Source organism: Sinohyriopsis cumingii, chromosome 6 (genome assembly GCF_028554795.1).
Source record: "Sinohyriopsis cumingii isolate HCF-2022 chromosome 6, ASM2855479v2, whole genome shotgun sequence".
Classification (NCBI taxonomy): Eukaryota; Metazoa; Mollusca; class Bivalvia; order Unionida; family Unionidae; genus Sinohyriopsis; species Sinohyriopsis cumingii.
The window spans coordinates 19,330,884-19,346,873 of NC_142966.1; the positions used below are offsets into that span (position 1 = coordinate 19,330,884).

The window sequence follows — 15,990 nt, forward strand, 5'->3', positions numbered from 1 at the left end:
ATAATTTCATTCAGAGTCAAAGAGCACTTTGTAATCCGATGAATAATCCAAACAAATGATTTCCGCTCAAATTAGATCTAAACACAATGTTAAACACATCTACAGACTGAAATTAAAACAAGGACATAGGAAGTAAGAATCGTAGGAATAAACTAACTGATCAACTCTTGCTCTTATATACACACTATGGCTGTATTATGACTCTTAAGTCGCAATGTATTCTATATGGTAATACCCAAATGTCACAACAGAACCCACATAACTGAAACCGCTAATGGGAAATTACCCCAAACTTGTCAACAGGTTCATTATTACCATTAATTTTAAACATTGTCAACACTTATTTATAGCTTATATGCAATCTACAGAGATGCACCGAAAGTGAAAATACCATATATACATTGCAGTGGATTTTATCTCTGAATTGAAATATATATACCTTACATTGTTCTTTAATGTGGAACAGTTTGACCTTTTACAAAATGTATCTCTAATTGATGTTGTACCTTTTAGAGTAATATAAAATTGGAACCAACTTTTTACAGACTTTGATTTAATGAATTTCCAAACATGACATATTTTACTAGTCCCCAGAGGTTCATTATAAGCTTTTTACACCTGCTTGATATAGTGATCAGTCTGTACATGCAAGTAGTATGGGTGTAATGTCTTTGAACTTCCCATAGTCTTAATGTTTATCATGCCACTATGGTGGGGTGATGAGTGATTTTTATACAAGTTTTAAACAACTCCCAGGTTGGATGGCCCATATGTCTGAGAAATGACCAGTGACTCAAGTGTCACCAAATATTAGATTTGAACATCTGAATGGCTCCACAGGATCTTTCCACACCCTGATCTGCATTACAGCATATAAACTGTTCGAGCTCCTTACCCTAAAATGATAAATACAGCACATGAAAAGAAAAATATTTATTTGCAACTAACATATTTCCTGGGGACTATCATTACCCACTTAAGGACTTCGCCCAAGGGTTATAGCTTGACAACTATTGTGATCACTACCCTATAACTGTGTTCATACTCAGTAGGCATAAAATGACAAATCCACAGATAACATTTGCAATCCTACCCTCGCCATGAGATAAAACATCAAGCTCATAACAGGCAAGCAGGGGACAATTCTAGATCAGCCTTTTTTTGTCTGACTTGAGTATGACAAGGCATTAGTTATCACTAAACATTAGTAGTATCATCAATGTTAACATTCTGAAATTCTGTGTCAAATCTCTCCAAGTCACTTGAGGGGTTGGTGGGCAGGGTGTACATCAATCAGAGCAAGGGTCCTGGGTAAGATAATGTGTGCAGAACTTTTTCTAACTTTCAATCTGTTTTTTAGGTATGAAGAAACTAAGAAAAGTAGAAGATAGAAAGAAAAAAGAAACAGCTCCATCAGGACCATTAGATGTTCACTCCATTATGAACAAAGCTTTTGAGATGCGGCGAAAGGCACTTGAGGATAGTGACAGTGAACAGGGAGGATCATCAGATGAAAATGACTGGGAAGATGATAGCTGAAATTGATGAAGACACAAATCTATGAAAAAATTTTTGCCACAAATTTGAAAATGCTTTTGCAAATGAGATGGATTTAGCATTTTTTGTGCAGAATAAATTATTTACAAGTATGCTTTGATTGAATATGTGTGGATCACAGACGATTTTAAGATTATCATGCAACCTGGCCATCTTGTATGCTGTTTTGTATTTTAACTGTATGAATTTTATGGTGACAGAATAGGTTTGAAGGATTTAATGGTATTTAAAGTGGCCATGGGATTTTATTCTTTATATGCAAAGAGGACATATAAAAATGGTTATTAGTTAATAATATCCGAGTATGCAGTACAAGATTGCAGTATATCTGACATTTTTAAAATTGTGTATATATGTAATTTTTTTGTGCCTGTATATGCTAACACACAATACAGCCCAAAAAATGTATGTGGTTATGTTCAGATCCAGCCTTGTTTTGTTAAACCAACACAGCAGAAAAAAGCCACTTATTCACTCGTCCTAACAGGAACAACTAATGCCTACATGATCTCTCATCCAGCAGGACCAGTAGCAATTTAAAACTTGTGGAGCCCTGAAATGGGATTCATTAGAGAAAATTATATACATCACCACCCTGGAAGAGTATTCTTTCTTGCCTGTGGTGAAATATACCCGAAAGCTAAAAGCACATCACTGCGGATACTCGGTCTTTATTCATTAGCTCAGAACAGCTGGGTCAAAAACCTAATTTTACAAATGTTATTACTGCAGCCATCTACTATTACAACACCAACATGTTTGTTATATTGTTGTATTGTCTTAGCCTTGTTCTTTTAATTGGCTACTTTAAAAAGTGAATGAGAAGACTGAATGGTAAGGGTTGAAAAAGTCTTAATCAAGAATCACAGATCATTGCCAGCACACAAATTAACTTTGGATCCAAACCTGAGAATGGTATATGTAATACTGGACATTCTGTAACTTGTGTCAGTATGGCCCTAAAATCTAAAAATATTCACATCTCAAACTCAGCCAGACTCCGCTAAATCCAGAGTTCTATCTTACAAACCACCAACCAGTCAGAGCTTGGAATCTTTAGATCAGTCCTAGTTTGAGTGTCAGAATGTTTTGTAATCACTGTGCTGTGACAATTCAATACACGACACCCAAGTCTGACACGTGTACTTACCTTTAATTGTAATAGTATTTATCATTAAGACATTAAGCCTTGGAAGCATCACAAGCTTTTCTTCATAGTATACTCTATTTACCAGTGCTGTAAATTAAGTGTGAGAAAATTATCAGTGAGTACTGTTTCTCCAGGCTGAATTATACAACCGAATTTACAGCATTGTGGTAGTGGAGTTGTTCTACCATGGGGAGGTAACCCCATGTGTATTGAATGGGTATTGAATGTTCCAGCATAGGCCAGGAATTTTCCCTGTGACCACTCAAGCCTGTGGTAAGGATTGGTTGTTACTGGTGCTGTTGCTCTTGTGCATCTTCCAACTCAATTTTTAAACAAGGCCAAAGGAGAGACAAAAAAGCACCAGCTCATGCCCATTTGGGCTTTAACCTGCAATATTTAGCTTCCTAGCTGTTCTGTCTTGTCCAACCGTAAAAGTCCATTTCTCCATTGATGATTACACTAAACAGGGCAACAACATGTGCTTTTTTATGAGGCTATCGAACTTCACTGAGCCTGTTATATTTTATACCTTGTTTATTCAAGCAGTATTAGGATTGATTGTTGCATCAGTCCTGAAACTTTTGTTAATTAGGACATTGGTCGCTAAATTTGTTAGAAATGTTAAAGACCCTTGTATTTAGATTGTATTGTTTTTATTTGAAGAGATTTATCAACTATCCATGACAATTTGATAAGTTGAAAAAGGCATTGTTATTTGAGAAAGGTGAATGCAAGCATATTAGTCTGTGATAGGAAAATTGTGTCAGTTCAGCAAGCATGTTTCCTTTCTTCTGTTCTGGTTTGTTCAAGTGCTGGTATATTATCATCACTGGCACACTAAAAGAACATAACATTGAATAACAGCATGCTTTAAACATTGAACAGAAAATGGAGATTTCTTATGAAACATCTGGAAATTTTCTATTAGATGACCTTATGTTATAAGGAAATGAAGAACATGTCTGTAAAACCTAAACTGCATAAAATGGGAGACTGATCATAACTTTTGTAAATTGGCATTTTAAAACATCATCAGAACACTTTTCATCATCATCTTGGTTCAGACAAGCTTCCATTATAATTGAGAAAGTTACCAAAGATGTTGAAATTGGCCAATTAGTATTATTCATTGAATTTATTCATATGATTTCATTGTTAGCTACTTCATTGATCCATGTATAATGTGCAGTGTATTGAGAATAAGATAGGTGTTTATCTACCTTTACATAATTCTACTGATGATTTCAGGTGAAGAGTTAGAATGATCTGCATTACGGGGGGGGGGGGGATTACTGTATATGGATCAGTGCAATTTGTATGACAAATTATTTCAACAATTCTGAAATAATTAAGTATTTGTTACTACACATCATGGCATGGTCCAACTGAAATAGTGTTTGGAATTTTCTTAATCTATGTTGTTATTTAAAAGTCATAATAGGGTTCCTTTCATGGAATTTCTGAATTTCTTATCAACCAGTAGTAAACTTTATGGTCTGCATCTTGTAAATTTTTGGAAAGTTTCCATCAGTTTTTGACTTGGTGGTTCATGAAAAGATGTGTTGATAAGTACTCACACTTGAATTTGAAATCAAATCACTAAACTGTGACAGATTGTGAGAGGGGTGTGGGGTCATCAAACCTTTTTAAAACTAATATTCAACAGGACCTTTACAGGTAAAATAAACAATCACTTTGCATATTCCAACTCTGGTAATAGTACAAAATATCATAGAGCCACTTCAGCTTAAATCTGCTAGGGCATGTATGTTATTTTTTTCAACAAAAAATACTTGGTTTGCTCTGCATTTCAAATCATTTCAGACATAAAATTTGATGCATCAGTGGATACCTTTTTTCTCTTTTCATGTTCTTTACTAACTTCTTGTCAGCAAGGTTTCATTGTATTATTGTTTTAGGAAACCATATTTGATATAATTTTTTACACCATAAATGATAATTATTGTTTCCAAATCACAAACAATAATATTGTATAAAAAAAAAAATTCTCAGAGTGATCATGTATGAAATCATGAAGGACCCAACGTTGAGGACTCCAACTCACATACATTACAGTACATTACACTACAGCATTAAATTTACATCCATTGAACATAACTGTGCAAAGAGATTAATGCACCTGTACAGTATGTTGTTTGCTTGAACAGAAGAGTATGACCCAGACATAGGTATCCTCTTGTCTCACCTTTATTTTTATACATAATAATCTAAATCAAAATTCTGCCCTGAAAGGGCTTAAATGCACACAAGTGAGTATACATCATTAGCTTAATGGAGACTATTTCATCAGGATATGCAAAATGTTTTAGCATGCAATTCTTTGTTAAGTGAAGCAAAATCTACAACTCCACCAAAGATTTATACTTTTGCCCAGCATAGTACCTACTATATATTCAAAGATTTCAAAGTTCTGTCTGCATATACACAGGTGTCACATTTGTAAATGAAATGAACAAGAGTTATCCCTGGCATATGCTGTACTGTATTCATAAACATACATCATTAAATGAAACAAAGAGTGTTAATAGATACCAAGCAGAACATGTCCAAAAACAGTAGTTAATGATTTAGGATTGCAGTGGTATTAAGTTAAAATCTTGAGATTGCAGGCATGAACTTTTTTTCATAAAGTATTCAGACAATCTTTACATATTTATACAAACAAAAATCAAATAACAGAATACAGATTCTAGTTCTTTAAGCTATAATTGTTTCCCTAATTGTTTTCACATGCAAGGGGTTTTGATTTGTATAACACAACACTTATGTGCACAGAATCATAAAATTGATGTGGAAAAAAGAAGGCAATGACATGCTTGTGATAATGGAGTCTATTTCATCAAGATGTGCAGGATTTTTACACAAATAGCAGTAATTATTAATAGTACTTCATCCAGATTTAGCTCCAAGAGATGCTGGTATGTATTATTTTGACATGAATGGAAGGATTGATGCCTGCTGATTTAGATGTATAAAAAGGTCATAGTGTAGTCATAATTTCAGTTTAATATATGTCATAGTGAAAATAGCTTGCATCTTTTCGTAAACACTTTAATCAAAATTCTTAAAGATGCTTAATAATGTCAGGAAACAGGTGAAGTATGGAACAGATCTTTGGTTAACAACATCATAGCTTATATGGTTTTTGTGCAGTATTTGTATATATAATTTAATTATCAAACACTTTCAATTTAAAGTTTTAGACTAAAGTTGTATGAAAAATTACAAGTTTTTATCAGTCATAAAACAAATTATGTTTGGGAAATTTTATGACTAACATAATTATTTAATTTTGATGCATCAGCTGTTTATGAAAAATTAAAGGGGATGACAATTTATACCATTTACAGTAATATTTTAACAGATTGCTATAAGAAGTATTCCAGCTATTATTATTTTCCTTATATGCTTCAGACGAATCTCCATCAGACCACACAGTGGACTTTCAAGTCCAAATATTAACTGACTTTTAGAATCAAGATGTGCAATGGTGTTAGATAGGTTTGACTTGAGTGTACGTAGCAAATTTTTAAAGTGTAAGCTAGAATACAAAATTTCAGACATATTGGTGAAATTTAACCCAGGACCAAGCATAACTATATTTAATATTATTGAAAATCATGTCATGTGAAATGTAGATGTCACTTACTTTCAGTGAACTTTTTGTATCCTAAGAAACCCCACATACTGTTAAGACCAAATTTAGGCTTGTGTGTTGTGTGTTTTTACAGTACAGCAACAAATGGAAGGTTATATTATGCCAAAGGCAAACAGAGATGAGTGTTTTGACCAAAGACACCATGGTAACCAATCCCTGTCATGACCTTAATTACCAAGCCATCACAATTATCTCTGTTACACTGTAGATCAGGCATGTGTAACCTATGGTCTGCAGCCCACCCCCCACCCCCGTTACATTGACATCATACAGGTACAATTAAAAATCACAACCTTGAGGAAGTGCATGCACATGCCTGATGTAGATTGTAATATGCAAACCTTATTCTGAAGCAGTTTTCACATGCATTATTAGGTAAAGAGGATTTGAAAAAAATTGGCATGTACTTCCAGCGAATAAGATGAATATAATTTATATATAATTTTGTTTTATTTAATTATATGTCTTATTCTTTTTCAGTTTACTTCATTCAGGATCATAATTTATGTATTTTTCTCCCTGACTGGAATAACTGATTTTGTATTTCAAAAAAATGTATTCAGGGAAAAATAGAAGTTTTGTCTCAATTCATATTATTGAAATTACTTCTGTTATTTTATGTTTATTGATTTGCAGAAAAGTATTTGTATGGGTAGGGTTTATCAGCATGTCAGCACAATACTAGCCATATCATGCTGATTAACTCATTAACCCCTGGAGGTTTTTGTTGTTTTTGCCACAATACTAGCTATATCATGCTGATTAACTCATTAACCCCAGGAGGTTTTTGTTGTTTTTGCCTGAAATGTGAGTAGGAAACACATGTTGTGGGTTATTTCTGAATACATCCTAATGCATCAACTTAAGGTGATTTTTCCAATAACCTAAGGCCTAGTTGTGTTAAATACAAAAGGGTAAACGTTGAATTTTTTTCCGTATCGAGACCACTCTTTATTCCAAATGCTCATCTTATCCTTCTTTTTGCAAAGCTTCATCTGTCTGTTTGCAGTTCATACCAGTCTGCCTTATATCTGAGACCAAAAAGTCTAAAATCCTGACATAAAATCGGATTCCAACCATGGGCAAATTTTGGGCGGAAACAAATCAGGTCTAAAAGAGGTTTTTCCCTCGGTATTTTGTAGTGCAACTTGAAATTCCAGATTATTTGGTATCATTGCAGAGCTACATATGTCTGCCACTTTACATGACTTTGACGTTACAGAGCTTAGCAGTAGGCTACTACCTCCTGCCATGTAAACTCGGCACCAGGGGTTAATGTGTTAAAAGTCATGGTCTGCAAATGTTAAACTACAAAAATTGCAACAAAAACATAATTTAGGAAAATAAATCCTTCCAAATAAATGAAAACATGATAACAGGGTAAAAATAAAAGGTAAAGATGTTAAAATTCTCTTACTAGTATATAATATGAACAAAATTGGTAATAATTATTAAATCTTTTAACAATTTTGTCAGAATTGTTTTTATAGATTGCGCTCTTTGAAAAAAAAAATTCTCTTGTAGTACTTCATCATAAAGCTTGTGTCTCACATGGGTTGCTAAGTAGTATCATAATGAATGTAAGACTTCTATTAGAATCTACTGTAATGCTTTGTCAGGACTTTAGGGATCTTACCATACAGACATTATTTCAAAACATATTTTTTAAATTGTATAATCAGTTATATTGATTTTAGAAGTCATATAATGTACAATATTTGTATCAGTGTCATTTGTAAGCAGTGAATTGTGTATATTCAAAAGGGAAATGGCTGCTGAAGGTAATAACTATATATGTAAACCTATGCTAATAAATACATGTAACAGAATGCATGCCATTTTTTAGTAATAATTAAATAAACTGTATTTTCAGTTTATTCCATATCTGGCTTAAGTATAATATAATTGTCTCATATGACAAACTTGATAAGTTATGTTGGGTAGAAACTTTGAGAGAAATAAGGGTATTGTATCAATCATTAAAATGATAATTTTTGAAAAAATATTTTATGAATATCATTGGTGATATGTCTGTTTTTTACATAATAGAAAAACTTGATCAGATCCAGGAAGATACAGTACCATCATTTATTGCTAGCATTTGTCTTCATCAGCAAACCTTTGTTCATATTTAGCATTTGATAACAGTGTTTGCATGGTGTTGAAGATAAAGGCATAACGCAGAATTCTCTTAAAATATCGTAGGTATAGTTGCTTGGCAATTCATCCAAATTAGGTATTTTTTGATTGCATGGAATTGGTCCAAATTTACATTTTTCATTTAAAATTATACAGTACAATATGCAAGTTTATTTTAAGTAATGTAATGTTTGATATCGCATTACAGAGAGGAAAACAAATTGTGTTGATAGCTATCATAAGAAATTACTGTTTTACAAAGCATTTTGTTATTTTAAAAAATGATGTGAACATTGGAAAAAGTAATGACCTCAGACCACATAGGTAAGTCTAGTTTTTAAAAATATGCATTGTTAGTAAGGACTATTTCATTAAAACATACGTGGGACCCAGGAAAGGCACTTTTAAAGTGGGGTACTCAGCCATAGATGTAATTTAGTATTTTCTTATAATTTTAACATGAAGTCTGTGAAATCAAAGTACCCTGGCATATTTTGTTTAACTGCCTTTCCTGGGTAGCATGTATGTTTAAATGGAACAGCGCTAAGGACACATCTCTCTTATCGGTAGACTACTCTCCACCCTGCCAGTTTTTTTTTGGTTTTTTTCAAGAAGCTTAAGATGGCAATGGGTGTAAACTGTTAAGTGGTATGTTGTGTGTCCCTTGTTCAAGCACTTTATTCCAAACACTTTTGCATGATGTAACCTAATTGTGTTGCTGTACCATATAAAAAAACAAACAAGACCAAACATTCTATACACAGTTGTAGTCACCAGGGTGTCCATACAGATATGACCTCAAATTTCAGACTTTTTTTTATGCAGTTAAGGAGTAAAATCCACATTTAAAGGAAACCCGTTGAAGTATCACATGAAATCCAGTTATTATTTTCGTGGAATTTTCCTGTAATTCATCCCTCCAGCTTTTGAAATATTAGCAGCATTTTGAACATAAAATTTGGCAGCAGATGTGTAAATTAGATGTGGTAAGTTTAACAATTTAAATTTCAGCCATGAACAAATCTACTTTTTTATTGTCTGTCTGTATACATCTTCATTTAAGGCAAAAAATTGGTTTTATGAGGAAAAATCTCAACATATGGTCATCTGGAAGCACTCAATAATTACAATGCAGTATTTCACCAATCTTAAACTCTTCCTAAATTTTTGCAAATTTTGAATTTAAGAAAGCCTTATCCATTGTTAAATCCACTGCACATTTCATCCCATGTTCAATATGGATCACCTGGAATTCTAGTGGCAATACTTTGTCATTACTGAACAGTCTTTTCAGAGATACCTAATTTTATTTTTTTATAGGATTTGTTTATCTGGCATAACATATTTAGTAACATAGATTATCTTTCTTACTCTGCTTTTGCTTTGATTGGATAAATTGCCAGATGTCATCTTTGCTAAAATATTGTAGCGGCCTGTAATGTAAGATTCCATGGGCTCATGTGACAAGTAAGAGTGGATCTCCAATGTCACTCCACCTGTGGTGTTATAGAAAGGATGACCTCAGAAACTGTGACTACGGAGGACAAAATGCAAGTTTTCTGTTTAAAGACAATCATGCCAGATTATGCATTACACACTACTTTTGGTGCCATTGTGAAATCAGCTGTATTCAAATATTGGAATTTTATTTGCTGTTTCCCCAAAATCAGGTGTACCAAATTGCCTGTCCTTGTTTTTTTCTGTGCAAAATTTCATTTTGTATAACAGTGTTGGCACTGAATATTATCAGCGTAAATAGATCTGAATATGTGTGTTTATATTTTATACTTTTTTAAAATCATGTTCATTGAAATTACATTGGCCTCTACTCTAATGAACTATATGCCTGCTTTTTGTTGAACTTTTATTTGCAGTTTCTTTTGAGCTCCGTCAAATGTTGTAATAGAAGTAGAAAAGCCAAATATTTGCAAGAAATAAGCAACAAAACAATTTCTGATATTTGATTTTGGTTTATGCAAGGATTTCTCAACCACATAAAAAGGGTCATGTTTATAAATTTTCTGATGTTGATAAATACTTTTATTTACCTCGTCAAAAGTAAATAATTGCATGATGCTTAAGCAGAACAGTCTTGTTCGTTGCCGTACAGTAATTTTAATTTAGAAACTCAGGCAAAAATGCACTTATTCCACTATAATAAAGATAACACACACTTCATTAAATACATTTTGATAGACAAATTCATAGCTGTATTTTTAAACATGCCTGGTGTTAAGTATTTTGTGTAACAGATGAGGATGCAGTATTTCATATTAACATGTTGCTGAGGATGAGTCTTATTTTAATTGATCTTAATTTAAAGAAAGATGAATTTTGATGAAATCCTTCATTTTATGTTTTTGGTTCCATAACAAAGCAAAGGAAATTGATCTGACTAGAGAACAACTCAAAACCAATTACATCTTGTGCTTTATTGAATTCTGTTGCCTTGGTTTAATTGTTTCACATTACCACAGATGATAAATTTGCCAAATATTTTGTCAGTGCAACAAAATATATAGAAGTGCAAGTATGCAGAATGTATATGTTGAGTTTGTAAATTGCTACAAGGAGGAGAGAGCAGCAACTTGTGTCTAGATTGTGAACTTTGCTGTATGTATCAGTGCTACTACATTTTGTTTAGGTAGGGTTATATTTGCTGCATAAATCGATTATCACCAGCGTAACCATTATTAAAGAAAGTTGTTTCCCTCCCTCCCTCCCCCTTTCACAGACACACACAAGACATAGTCTTGTAGCCTTTTTAAGCCAGCATAAATGGTTTCCAGTAATTTTGTTGGATGAAATAAATGCCACATGTACACTGCTAGACAATGGTATTTGTCTTTTGGTGACTTTCTGCATATCTCCAGGTTAAAGCGGAGACATGTATTTGAGAAAGATGTAAAGTGGAATTAAAGATAAAATGGAGTAAGTTAAAAAAAATGTCTTTTTTCAGTTAAACCACCCCAATTGCCCAATTGAAATGGGCAGTGAGATTAATACTGTTTGTTTACTGAATATGTGCATCAGAAACTAAGAGTCTTCATAAAAACAAACTCAGAAAGGAAGTACCAGTCATGCCTGACAAATAGACACAAAGACAGGGAGAAAATAGAAAAATGTTGAGCGTATGACAAAGACCAAAATCATCATTATTTAATGGTACAGGTATTCAGCTATGCCTTGAAATAGAACACCATAATACACTTCTTTGATTTGAAATAGAACACCAAAACACACTTCCTTGATGTGGAATAGAAAACCACAGTACACTTCCTTGATTTGGAATAGAACACCACAGTGCACTTCCTTGATTTGGAATAGAACACCACAGTACACTTCCTTGATTTGAAATAGAACACCACAGTTCTCTTGTCAGCTTTGAAATTCAATTCCACAATACACTTCATTGATTTGGAATAGAACACCACAATACACTTCTTTGAATTGAAATAGAACACCACAATAGACTTCTTTGATTTGTTATAGAACACCACAGTATACTTCTTTGATTTCAAATAGAATACCACAATACACTTTTCCAATTTGAAATAGAAAACCACAATGCAAGTCCTTGATTTGAAATAGATCACCACAATACAAGTACTTGATTTGAAATGGAACACCACAATAGACTTTGATTTGAAATGGAACACCATGATATACTTCTTTAATTTGAAATAGAACACCACAATACACTTCTTTGATTTGAAATAGAATACCACAATACACTTCTTTGATTTGAAATAGAACACCACAGTACACTTCTCTGATTTTAAATAGATTACCACAATACGCTTCCTTGATTTGGAATAGAACACCACAATACACTTCTTTGATTTGAGATAGAGCATCACAATTCTCTTGTCAGCTTTGAAATAGAATTCCACAATTCACTTCTTTGATTTGGAATAGAACACCACAATACACTTCTTTGATTTGAAATAGAACACCACAATACACTTCTCTGATTTGAAATAGAATACCACAATACACTTCCTTGATTTAGAATAGAACACCACAATACACTTCTTTGATTTGAGAGATTCACAATTCTCTTTTCAGCTTTGAAATAGAATTCCACAATACACTTATCAGCATTGAATAGAATTTCACAATTCATATGATGACCTGGAAATAGAACTCCATAATACACATGTTAACCTTTTAATACAACTCTGCAATATTTTTTTGCCTTTCAATAAAACTCTGCAGTACATTTTGCTGTTTTCAAATAATACTACAATACACATCTGTACTTGAAATAGAACTCTATAATGCTCTTCCCTGCCGTGAAATAGAATTCTACAATAACATTATTGCCTTGAAATGGAACTCTGCAATATACTTTTCTACCATGAAACTGAACTCTATGGTATACTTCTTTGCCTTGAAATTGAATTATTTAGTACACTTCAATGTTTTGAAGAGAAAAAAAACTGCAGACATTTCTCTGCCATGAAATGGAGTTCTACAGTACAATTCTCTGCTGTGAAATATGACTCCACATTAAATTTATCAGTATCACGTGAAACCATGCTATATTGGCTCTTTTGTAAAAGTCTGAAGCCTAATTGAAGTTAAAAATCAAAACCTATGTCACCTTTGTTGCTAAAATGTAGAAAATTCATGAATAGGTGAAGCCCATCCTCTATGTAGGTCCAACATTTTGGATCTGTCACATGATAATCTAGTTGCCATACAGCCCAATAAAAGAACTTGTTTTGAATTGGATTAGCGAAGTTTATGCCCAAATTAAGTATTGGCATTTTGGAAATCAAACATGACTTAATAAAACAAAATCGTTCCCAATTATTCAGTTAGATAAAAGCAGCTACCAGATAAATGTTTGCAATATAAAGGCAACTGACATTGCCTTCACTTGGTCAGAAATGTTCATCCCTTCCAAAACTTGAAGTTTTTTTTTCTCCGTTTTTTTATACCTAAGAAGTGGTTGGCATATATAATTCAGTTTGTAATCCCTTTCCAAATTGTAGCTTTTATATTAGCACATGTATTAACTCCAATCTTGAGTGGTGATATGACGTAAGAGGGGAGGGTCTGGCTTGCACCAACATTTAGCTGCTGTAACCAACTCTCCAAGGTTTATTCCACATTGCCTGAAAATCATGCCAAGGCTCAGATGCCATTACCACCTATTCATATTGGTATTAAAGTTTGTCACGCTTAAAAACTGGAACACTGTTGTCTACTTTTGTGAGTTAATTCAGTGTTGATTAAAAATCATGCCCCCTCAAAAAAATGCCATATAATAAAAGATAGGGCTCAAGGCTATTTCAAAAGTTGATGTATTTAAAATTATGTAGAAATTTCAGTATTCAGCTGTTCTTTTGGTGAAAAAGAGTCTCGTTAAAATAAATATTGGAAATAAAAATCTAAAGGATCTTTATTTTGATGAATCCTTTGATCAGTAAATGATCAAGTTGATATTAGCAGGTCAGATTTAAGACATAAATATCTTTTTTTTAAAATCTGGATAGATTGAGCAAGATTTGCAAGATTGGTTGAATAAAAAGTAAGTCCAACATATGCATGCCATTTACAGATAGGTACTACAAGGCACAATTATCATAATGCTAGTGGAATTAGTAACTGACAACAAAAATACATTTTGTTGAATCATCTCATACATTTTGGACACCATGAAATATTTTTAGTTTACTCGTAATTTCTTTTGATATGAATGAATATAATGAACAAATATGAGTCACTACTGTGACTATAAATGACTTGTTTTCAAGGCATACATGCCTGTTACCTGTTAGATCAGTAGTGAATAAGTTCAAGTACAGAAAGCTAAATAATTTTGCATTTTTAGTGAAATTAGATGAAATCTGGATGTGGGATAGTGAAACTAGGTAAATGCATTAGCAGGTCCAAGGTTAAACAACTTAGTGAAAATGCAAAATGAGATACAGTAAATTGTGATTATGTAGAGTTTAACTATTAAACATTCTCATTCAGGGTTGGTACTTATTCAGAACAATTCTGTTAAATCTGTATACTTTGTACATCAATTTTTTTGTAATAAATAACTCTGCAAGTAAGTATAGTTCAGTTATGAAAACTCAAAAGTGTATTGAGTTTGTTACCTGCATCTGGCTCCTGCATAAACTATTGTACAAGGTGAATTGTATGTATTGGCGTATAGAGTATACTGTACATGCATGCATGCGTGAGTGTGTTCGTATGAGTGTGAGAGAGAGAGAGAGAGAGGTCAGTTATATTTGTATAAGAGGTGACCCCAGTATGAGGTGTAAAATATATTGTAATGCCCATTTAGTATAATATTTAGAACCTTATGATTGTAAAGACAGCTATATCTAGTATATGTATGTAAACGTAATGTTTTTTTACAAAGTTTTACATAATGTGTTGTCAGAGATTGATTGGAGCCAAATATCTAAACTTATATATTTGAACTAAGGTACTTCAAAGTTTTTTTCCTAGTCTCTGTAAAGGACAGAAACTTTATCATCCCGCCATATATAGGAAAAAATCAAGGAGCAGATTAGAGCAAAATTATTTTTTGCCCAGCAAAATGAGGGTCTCGAATTTGTTTGAAAAAAATCAATCTGAGTTGCCCCCACTGAATAAATTAATGGTAGTGTTTGGTGCACAAATTGTTCTTGAAAATTAGTTTGTATGCATCTTGGCTTGATTGTGCTTGACCTTACAGGGAACAGCAAGTTAAAATGGCTTCTTGGTACAAATCTGTGTTCATTTACAAGACAGGACACAAGACTACAGAAATGTTACCATGCTTAAACTTAAGCTCTGCTCAAACTTCTGACATCAGATTGACTAATATCACCACCTAATCGGACGTCACAGTTTTGGGCAGAAACTAGGCATATAATTCATAAAACTTAAAAGACTGATTTGGAGAATTTTGCTTTAAAAAATCTGGATAGATTGAGCAAGATATTCAAGATGATACCATAATTCTTATGGAATTGATAAAACATACAAGACCGAGATGGAGAATTTGCCTAAGTCAGAACATTGCATGGAGTCTTCACTGGAAAACTTATTATGGTGTCAATATGTGCTGTGGTATTGTGTGTATATATATATATATATATATATATATATATATATATATATATATATATATATATGTATGTGTGTATATATATATATATATATATATATATATATATATATATATATATATATATATATATATATATTGAAAACTTTCCCTGTGGTGTCTAGCAAGATAAAAGTCTTCGTTCCTAACAAGATGAAAGAGAAGAGATAAAAGCTCTTAAACGTACATGTTGGTCTATAAATAGTGTTCACACCAATTTGCATCATTTCTTATAATGGGTTCTGATTAAAATCTCAGTCATTTATTTGAGACATTTCATGAATACCATGCTAGGTAGATACATGTACTTATATAATTTCATACTTTATCACTCGTTTCTTAAACATT

The 15,990-nt window shown here is 32.7% G+C and overlaps 1 protein-coding gene across 2 annotated transcripts in view; it reads left to right on the forward strand.

The window, feature by feature from the left end:
• Nucleotides 1-14,616, forward strand: part of LOC149796459 (uncharacterized) — a 108,474-nt gene extending 93,858 nt beyond the window's left edge. For both annotated transcript variants that reach the window (XM_089961164.1, XM_089961165.1), the window contains one exon: nucleotides 1,361-14,616. In XM_089961164.1, the coding sequence (XP_089817290.1) occupies nucleotides 1,361-1,539 (179 nt within the window). In that variant the 3' untranslated portion in view covers nucleotides 1,540-14,616. The remainder of the gene's footprint in view (nucleotides 1-1,360) is intronic.
• Nucleotides 14,617-15,990: the final 1,374 nt, after the last annotated feature.